Source organism: Diuraphis noxia, unplaced genomic scaffold, assembly GCF_037042655.1.
Source record: "Diuraphis noxia isolate RWA-SAM2 unplaced genomic scaffold, SU_Dnox_SAM2 contig0003, whole genome shotgun sequence".
NCBI classification, from domain to species: Eukaryota; Metazoa; Arthropoda; class Insecta; order Hemiptera; family Aphididae; genus Diuraphis; species Diuraphis noxia.
The window spans coordinates 79,317,495-79,327,683 of record NW_028301713.1 but is presented as its reverse complement, the minus strand read 5'-3'; the positions used below and the strand labels follow the sequence as shown (position 1 = coordinate 79,327,683).

The window sequence follows — 10,189 nt, the reverse complement described above, 5'->3', positions numbered from 1 at the left end:
AACAGTCGTCCAAATAATTCGTTTATCGTGTCCATTCGTGCCTCAGTATGATGTTTATATACGTAAGACGTTGTTCGTGATAAATAGGATAACAGCATTTCCAAATTATAAGAAATTAACTTATATTGGTGATTTTTCGAGCACTATGTTTAGCCTCCTTATATAGAGTCATTTGCATGCTCACCCCGATTTTTCTTTTAATAAGAAATTTATTAAAATTCTTCATTTAGCATTTTGAAATATACTCGAAGAAACGTTTTCAAGTCATCGCATTTTTTCGTACTACTTAAGGAGTGTATCCTGTTGCGATAAAAAAGTTTGTTTTTCAAATGAGAAACCCTGTTTTTCACTTTAAATTATTTAATGGATACAGTTTTTTTTTTTTTTAAATTTTGATGCACTAATCACAAATTCAAATAAGAAACTAATTTTCTTAGTTGTTATAATATTTATAATCATAAGAATAATAGTCCTTAAAAATGGTTTAAAATAAAATAATATATATATATATACAATTTATTTAAAATTGAATCTAGTATTTGTTATATACTTGGGCCATTTTTACAAATAATTAACATTAATGATTAAAATTTTCAAATAACTTAGCCTCCATATCATATAAAGTATAAACTCTTACTTTGGACCTTTTGTCTTTAGAACACAAAATTATAATTCAAAAACTACTGTTATGAATTTTGATTTTGATACGTGCATTATTGGAGAAAAAAGGGGATGAGCATATTTGTTAAATCACTCTGGCTATCCCTAAATAATACATTTATTGAAATTTGAGTTTTAGGAATTTTAAAAGTATGAAAATGAATATCTAGATTTTTGTTGAAAATAAGAACAATTATTTTCTAATTTTACAGACAAATGTTAGTAGTTCGACAAATGGTTATTTTGAAAAAAAATGTTTGTATCTAAATTCAAACTCAATTTATTTTACTTAATTTTTATAAATATAAGCTATTTGCGCAAATCTTAATGATAAAATTAACAAAATAGATTATACACTACATTAAGTACTTTCTAGGTCATGATTGTATTAGTATACAATCATATATCAACATTTAAATATAATTTATAAAAATCTTATTAGCCGAATAATAATATCGTATTTTTAGAAATAATTAGGTTTTATAACGTACCATAAAATCTACAGTACTTCAATTCCTAAATTAGTACCTACTAATAACATATAAATAATACATTTAAAATATATGTATAAAATATTAACAAATAAAAATTTATTTTGAATGTAATTAAGCAAATGACATGACAATAAATATTAACTCTGCAGAATACTTTTTTTAACGATCTGTTGTTACGTTTCGAATAATTGTGATGAAAAATAAATTATTCAAACTTTAAAATTAGTAGTTACCTATGTATTATGATACAGTTATAGTTTATACATTTATTTTATAGTTTATACATGCATCAGTGGCGTTTGGGTAGGGTTGCCATATGAGCAACGACGCACCCTGAAATGTCAAGTTCAGTTAAAATATTTAACACTGTAACAGTAAATCATCATTATTTTTATACTAATATTTATTAATATATTGTTTCGTTTAGATATGTAGTATGATTATACATATACGTTACAAAAATAATGGGTTAAGACAAAAAAGATCATAATAGTACGAGTATGATATTCTTACCTTTTTAAATTAAATAGAATTAAATGTGTGATCACATAAAATGTAACCCAGACAACACTATTGGTAACTTGTACATAATATCTTCTTTATTAATAATTGTTTATATATATATATATATATATATATATTAATACATATTAATTGCTAATACAATGTTATAAACATATTGCTTAATAAGATAATATATTATGAGTTTATTATAGTTAACTGTGTGAGAGTAACAATACTGTTACGACTACATTTCCGTGATCATCAACTGTATTTGAACCAAAACGACTACGTATGTCACTACGGATGCTATTATCTGTAAACACGATAATTAATAATTATTATAGTAATCCGGCAGAAAGGTGCCATATCACGTAACTATAATAGTATTATGTTTAATGCGTAGATAATTATATATTTGCCAATCGCAAAGGCCTTAATAAGATACGTTAAGTTGGGCCTAACGAAAGTCATATTGTGATGCCAAAAGCGTATTAGTTACCTACACTGTATAAATGTATAAATACTTAGGACATTTAGGTACTCTTAGAAAACATATTTACTTAAGACCTCCTATAAGAGATAAGAAATAAAATTCTTCCCCACTAGTCCACGAGTGCTTATCAACGTACAACGTAGATTATAATTATTATAAAATTAATTGATTATTAATAAACTAAAAAACATATTGATGAGAAAAAATACATTTCGAGGATAAAGGGTTATGACTTGGGCTAGGAAGTTGATGCATTTTTTTTTTTTTTTGACGTTTTAGACGATGCTCTACTTACCACAAACATGATTCATTAGCATGTGAATCTTAATAACTAATTTTAATTTTTAATTTTTTGGGTTTTATTATTTTTTAGTCAGTTTTTGAAATTATTAGGTCATTTCTTCACATTTTTACTGATTTCACACTAGTTCAATTTTTATCGTTTCTTGTCGACCATTATCCTAATAACTTAAAATTTGGAAAATACCAAGGACAAAGATGGAATGGACTGAAAACGAGCAGGTATGGAGTAGACTTGGGTGAAGGAAATTGGGAAATGGGGAGTGAAGTTTTTCCAAATATAAATATTTATTAATCATCGTTCATTTACATTTGATAACATCAAATATACTCTAATTGTATAATGTAATAATTTTGAGTAATTTATAAGCTTTGATAAATGTATATAGAATTTTATAGTAAATCAAAGTAAAATATTTAAAAAAAATGTATTTTTGTTAATTTAAAATAGATATTTTTAAGTAATTTTTTGTCGTTGTTATGTCATATTTGCATTTTTTTAGGTAACTTTTTAATGTTTGTAAGGTTATCAACTTCATAGGTATGACATATTAACAACATGTTAATTCATGGTAATGCATTTCTACTAAATAGGTATGTGTAAAATATTTTATCGTTAATTTCTAGGTACGTCATAGGACAAAAAATTATAACATTATATTATATAAATATAGGTACTTAGTATTTTTAGTTCCACTATACCACTTTTCAATCATAATAAACTATGAAACTACCTCTAATCTTCCTCAGTATATGATACAGCACTGACCATAATAGTTATGGTTCATAACTACCAATTAACTTGTTCTACACCATGCTTTAATATTAAAACTTTAATTGGGAAGTTATAAATATGATTTTTTTAATATCATAACTCGTACGTATTTAGTCAACGGTAATAGTCACAAATAGCAACAAATATTTTTTTTTGAAATAATTAAAATACTTACTGACTGAAGAAGTTTGTAGTCCAAATCAAAAAAATCATGTACATCAAATATAATCGGATGATTCCAACAGTTAAGTATGATTATTTCTAACTATAAAAAAAAAAAAATGAATATTTAAAATTGTAAAATTGTATTTTAAATAGGTTTACCTAAAACAGGTAATCGAATTAATGATTTACTTACGTGTTTCGCAGTCGTGATGTCTGATATCATACTCAATGCTTCGTGACCAATCAAAACAGTTTTTTTTGCCTGTCCGAAATAATTTTTTTAGTGTTTACGCATTCATAAGATTATGTTGTATATATTTTAAAGTTAGTAAAGACGTTTAATGTGTTTTAACCTGATAAATATTTTATTTAATAATTTAATTTATTAACGGTTATTATTATTTGCTTTAAGATATGGTTGGAATTCAGCTAGATACAGTGCTCGACTTGACAAAATTAAAGTAGGGAGACTCTGTTAACTTTTAAAAAAAGAGCGTTCCCACCACTTGTCAAACGTTACAAAGCCGTGGGGGCTATGCCCCCACACCCCCTTATACACCTCTTTGAATCATATAGGAAATATTTATGAATCATTAAATTAAAAAAAAAAAATTATGTAAATATTATATTGTATATTATATTTTTAACTTATAAAATCAAATATAACAAACTCAAGAACAATTGAAACAAAACAAAAAAAAAACTATTTATTTATATATGTTATCACTTAACACATACATTTTGATAAAAATTAAAAATTCAGAATGATGGCAATGATGGCATGATTTAGCGTCCCATGCGTTACCCTTAAAAATAAAAGTAGGGGTACGCTGAAATTTCTGAATAATTAGTTAGGGTACTCCGTTCACCTGCGTCCCCCCCCCCCAAGTCGAGCACTGATAGTTAGGCTTAAATTATAATATATTTCTGTATTAATAAAGAAGCCCGTAAATATCCCAAACATTGTTATTATTGAATTTAAAATGATTAATCGATACATATGAATTTAAATAGTTTGAGTAATTCATAACGATAATATTATATTTTGTATGCAATAGGTACTAATTATATAATGCTTACTTCCAATATAGTCGTATGAGTTTCTCGAACCACAAAATACAAAAACAAAAATCTCAAAGCACAGTGTCCCATAAAATATCCGTTGTGGACGAAATTAGTATCCAACTCGTTGAGGAAATTGACTGTCAATGTCGTCACAGTCGATACGAGTATTATAACTGATTCGACGATGATTAGTACTGCGTGATATGCGTAATAGGCTTTTACTTCCTCCGTCAGTCCACGAAGATCAGTAAATAAACTATTAATTTCTTTGGGATAGATGTATTTTGTATCAGGCAAAGAGTTATTTAACACACCTGTACAATTAGTATCAATCAGTTAACAATTGTAGATATATTTAGATAATCAAAAATCTTAATAATTTTAAAAATACAGTTTTTCATATTATGCTTTTATCTATTGGACGTTTGACTAAAATATTATCTAATAATACCAATTATTTTTTATCTAAAATGTATTAGGTTAATGTTGTTTCACGTCGGAATGAATTATTTACAAGGAAAATTTAATGATGGCTTTTGAAGGAAAACCACATTATTCATTTGGAGCTTGGTTGATGAAATACACAACAATTAAGTATTTACGTCAAAGAATTGATAACATAGTTAGTATTGTAAGCATACGAATTGATACGATTCAATTTTAATATATATTTTAACAATTTTACAAAGGTAGGTATTTTATATAAAACAATTTGTATCTGTTTTTTTACTCCACCAATTCGCCAACAAGCAGAGAAATACTAACACAAGGTGACACACCACGTCTCAAATCAAATACGAGTATAATATATGTTCGATACAGATTATATATATTATTATAATTTGAGTTTGGGGGGAGGGGAAACACTGTAGGCCATCGCACTGTGAACAATGTAGCTATACATTTATGTGATACCATCATACCAAATAAGCACTTACTATATACGAAGCCGGTATACCTGCAGATAAATACCTGGTGCCTGGTATGCCTGTACTGAATTAAATATAACTCAAAGAATGATAGATTTGAGTAATATGTATTAATATGTAACCTTTTATGATATTTATATAATTTTTCGTTGTATTCCTATAATAATAATGATAATGTCACCTTCTATATTATTGTAAACCTATTCTGTCATTTTATAATTGTAGGCTAATACAGGGTCCGTCAGAACAAACGCATGTTTTTCAAAATAATGCTACGCTCAAAGTAATTTCAGTTAAAAAAAGTTTTATTATATCAAAAAATGCAGACGCATATGCAGTTTTTTTATATGTAACAAAATTTATGTTTTGAAAATAATGTCATATACATATGGCTCATCTCGCGTTTTGGCCTCCTGGCTCCCTTGACTTGAGAACATGCAATTTTTTTTGGTGGGTCACATAAAATCAAAAGTCTACCAATACAAACCACGAACCCTTGATGAATTGAAAGACGAGATCACTCAAGCGGTGGGTGAGAAAAATTTTGAGACAGATGCTGGTTGACACGATAGGATCGTTTTGCGAGTGCCAACACCCCTACTAAGTGGTTCAAGGGCGCCATATGCCTGACATTATTTTCAAAACCTAAATTTTGTTACATATGAATAAACTGCATATGCGTACGCATTTTTTGATATAATAAAACATTTTTTACTGAAATTACTTTCAGCATAGCATCATTTTGAAAAACATGCGTTTGTTCTGACGGACCCTGTATTATTATTTTGAAGTAATTTATGATCATTTTAAATTGTACAGCTTCAAAAAGGCCACAACTCACTTAAAGATAATAATATTAATAAAAACCTTTGAGAGACCCTAGGTGATAATCTTACCTAAAAATTATATTATAGGTCAATTCACTCTAATTGTCTAATATCAAAACTAGCAGCACACTTTTGAAACTGGTAAACGAAAATTTGGTATACCGTACGTATGTGTACGCCGGAGGCTATATATGCCGGCGTGACGTTTTTTAGACTATTATTAATCTGTTATGACTTTATGAGGTTATCTGTATATTATCATATAGTAGTTTTTGAATTCACGAATACATGCTCACTTTTTTTGAAAATTCTGTTGGTCAACTGGTACCTGTCCCTTAGCATCCGAACGTATGAAATGTACTGAACGATTACCAGCATCGTCGATGAGCAAAACACATTCCACGCCAACAGTATATACCCAGCGATGTTCGTGTAGTATAAACTGCCAACGAAATTATGGGCACCGATCAACAAGACGTACAATACGTAGAACGTTTGACTGCGTACATCTGACTGACTCGGCTCCCTCGACGCCGAATCATCGAATTTGTAGAATTTTTCGAGCACCCGGGTATAGCCTTGGCTCCTGTGTATTGAAATCGAGATACTTAAGATGGTCACAATAAGCTTGGACAGTACTTCTATAAAAATCACCTGAAATCGGGTATAAGCAGAGAGTTACGTAACGTATTAAACATTTAACAGCGTGTTTTATTTAATATTTGACTCGAAAACAAATATAAATAATAATAATTTATTTCACTCCAGTAATAAAACGCAATCGTAGAAGTTAAAAGTTTTTCACTGATTTCTTTGAGAAGGGCATCTTTAAAAAAAAAAAAAAAATTATCATATTTAAAATGTATCAGCATAATATTAATGCTCTGACAAGTTTAATAACAAAAACTAGAAGGGAATCTCTGAAATGCTAAATTAGTTGAGATTTAACACTAAGAATAAATAATTATTGGAACAACGATTTATACATTTCAAATTACAAAATAATTAAAATATTTAAAGATAAAAGAATGAAGGCAATCAAAATTCTAAAAGTTTGGTATAAAAAAAAAAGTAACAATATAATAATAAAATAAATTATAACAATACAAATACAGTAGATTCATTCAGCATTCCTATCGTTGATGAATGCGTCTCTTCAAGATATAATTATATTTATTTCAGTTTTAAATAGTCTTTATCATTTATTAATTCAATATCTATAAGAATGTTTTTGAATATTGATATAGCTTTGTAATATTTGTAATAAAGTGTTGATAAGCAGTAGTATTTTCCAAAATATTGCAAAATATTGCTATTTATACTCATTATCTTGACTATATTACAATACGTACCTGAATTATTGAAAAATAATAGAAAAAATGTCTTAAACTTATTTAAAATTTCTAAATATTTATATATATATGTGTATATTATGTATTATAATAGGTACATAATGTATATAAAAATTGAAACTAAAGAAATTAAATGTTTTAATCGGTTAGACTATGGAGATCGACTCTTATGGTTAGCGACCACCATTACTGTGAAAGCGTTTTTAATTAATATAGTAGGTATCAATTTAAGATATATAAATATTTTCAGTAATTTTGTTTTGTTTTATACATAAACGTTTGACGTGTATAACAGTTAATAGACATGGCAACTTGATAAATTTCCATATAATATTTCTAATAATAATTAAGTTATAATATATATTAATATTTACAGAGATAGGTCCATTAACGTCAAAATAGTCGTATCGTTTGTTATTTACAACGTCGATGTACATACTTTCGTTAACATACTGTACTTCGGCTCTACATTTTGGTTTTTCTTGAAATGATACACGTTCACATAAACTCCGGAAGAGCATAGACATGTCCACAACACAAAAGAGTACAACAAAGCTATGTTAACGCTGTTACTTCCGGCAAACGGCAGAAACCCGAAAACTTTGGACGTGTAATACAAAATTTTGGGGTTGACAATCCACAGCGAGTCCATAATTCCTCGAGGTTGATGATATAATATTCGAACATAAAATACTGTTTAAACGGCAGTACACAATATTATATTATACTAGCAGCCTGTCGTGCATTTCAAGAGAGAATAAAATAATACGATTAAAAACACTCATGGGAATTGTTACGCGAGCACTCAAAAAATACTCGACTGAAGTTAACGCTCAGTATTGTGCCGTTGTGTTGGACAATAGAATGCAACTTTTGATATCGAGTAGTCTTAGACAGTTTTCTCACTTATCATTTTTTTTTATATTTTTTTTATTACAATACACTACCATTAAGACTCGACAACTCGCTTTCATCATTAACGATCGATCTCAATTATTGATTTAATGGTATTCCTCAATAAAGGCCACACCTGTTGACGGCGGTGGCGGCATCTTCAATACTCGCCTTTTATCTATTGTTCCGTATTGAACACCACTAAAAACCCTTTTGGTGTGTTCAGTTTGTAAAACAAATCGTTAAACTAACAACATAATAACGATAGTTGTTTAATATGAATCATACTTTGGGTAATAAATAAAAATAATCTTTTAAACACTTCTTAATAACCACATTTTGATATTGGTACCTATACACAGTAGGTGACGACTCGCGTTCTGTTTGTAACTAAGTAAAAAGAAATTTTAATTTCATACTTTGTTGAAAAGTACGTATATTTATGAATTATAAAAACCGTAATTAGATCCAAATAATATCAAAGTAACAGTTTTTCATTCTATTTTTAATATATATATTATATATATATATATATATTTTTTTTTTTTTATTAAGAATAAGGCTTCGACATCGTAGGTCATTAGCCTGAAAAGGTTTACAATGGTAGATTAAAAGTTTAGAAATATTGATACAGTCTTATGTACATAGTAACATAGTAATTAAACAAAATAAGTAGATAAATAACATAAAATAGTAATGATAAATAAATAAATAAAACAGTAGTATTTGCAGATTTTTTATAATAGGTTGGATACTTTGATGGCATTAAAAAAGTTGAAGATAGCATCGGTGTTGGTTTCCCCGAGTGCTTTTTTTTTAATAGGTATATTATAATTTTCTCGCAGGACTTCTAAAATAGATATATGTATTCGAATTGATGGTTTTATAGAGTATGAAAAAAGTATAATCGTATACTTATTATTAAGGAGTATATTTTCTTTTTTAACGTTGTATTATTATAATATAATATGCAGTTATAAATATTTAAACTTCGTTTTCTTATTAAAACTTCTTTGATTTGTATCTCTTAAACAGTAACGATTTATTGTAAATTTCAAATTTGAAGGTTGAACATTGACAAGTTAAAAATTTATTTAGCTAGTTACCTACTTAACGAGTACTTTTATTAAAAAGAGTTTAAAATAAAAGTTTATTTTTTTTTACTCTCGAATTTTATGAAAATACATATAGAATCTTAATACTTAAAAACTATATCGTGATTAGTTATAATAACAATAATGAATTTGTTACCAAAAATTTTCTTTGGTTCCTTTCGTTCACACCATCACCGTAATTATATAATGTTATATTATATAAAGGTTATCTACCTTTGATCTTTTGTTTTTGTTTGATCTATTTTATCACTCTAATACCTTATTAATGACAAAATTACTATCAATAAAAAGGTGTTTTAATCCTTAAAGGTGACGTTGTTATACTCATACCTTAGATACTCTTGAGAATTTAAATTATTTAAATTTCAACAGTTTTTAGTATTTTGTTTATTTGTAATTTTCGAATATTTGTATAATTTTATTAATCTTTTTGGGGTTTAAGTTTAGTTATTTAGTGATTGCACAAAATTGTCATTGAGTATTTATTGTTTTTCTGGTCAATGAAAGGAACGGTAGTTCAAGTGCATGCCTTACATGTTTTTTAGATTAATACTTTTTAAGAAGTTAAAAACACTCGAAAATCCACATAACAAACTTTTAGATAAAATAAAATGTA

General features: G+C 27.4%; 1 protein-coding gene across 1 annotated transcript; it reads right to left on the bottom strand.

Annotated features, from left to right (window-relative positions):
• Positions 1 to 1,820: 1,820 nt before the first annotated feature.
• LOC107163288 (uncharacterized) lies at positions 1,821 to 8,394 on the bottom strand. The gene is made up of 6 exons (XM_089223683.1): positions 8,004 to 8,394; positions 6,509 to 6,866; positions 4,472 to 4,770; positions 3,585 to 3,653; positions 3,402 to 3,491; positions 1,821 to 1,971 (listed from the first exon to the last, which is right to left on the bottom strand). Exons 1-6 carry the CDS (start codon positions 8,214 to 8,216, stop codon positions 1,903 to 1,905), a joined length of 1,098 nt encoding a protein of 365 aa, XP_089079809.1. The 5' UTR covers positions 8,217 to 8,394; the 3' UTR covers positions 1,821 to 1,902.
• Between the last annotated feature and the right edge of the window lie 1,795 nt (positions 8,395 to 10,189).

What these genes read in the sequence shown, in the direction of transcription:
- LOC107163288 (XM_089223683.1), bottom strand. Translation starts at nt 8,216, where the DNA reads ATGGACTCGCTGTGGATTGTCAACCCCAAAATTTTGTATTACACGTCC. An exon ending in AGTACAGTATGTTAACGAAA is followed by an intron (nt 6,867 to 8,003) that starts GTATGTACATCG and finishes ACCCGATTTCAG; the next exon opens with GTGATTTTTATAGAAGTACT. An exon ending in ACTACAAACTTCTTCAGTCA is followed by an intron (nt 1,972 to 3,401) that starts GTAAGTATTTTA and finishes TCGTGTTTACAG; the next exon opens with ATAATAGCATCCGTAGTGAC.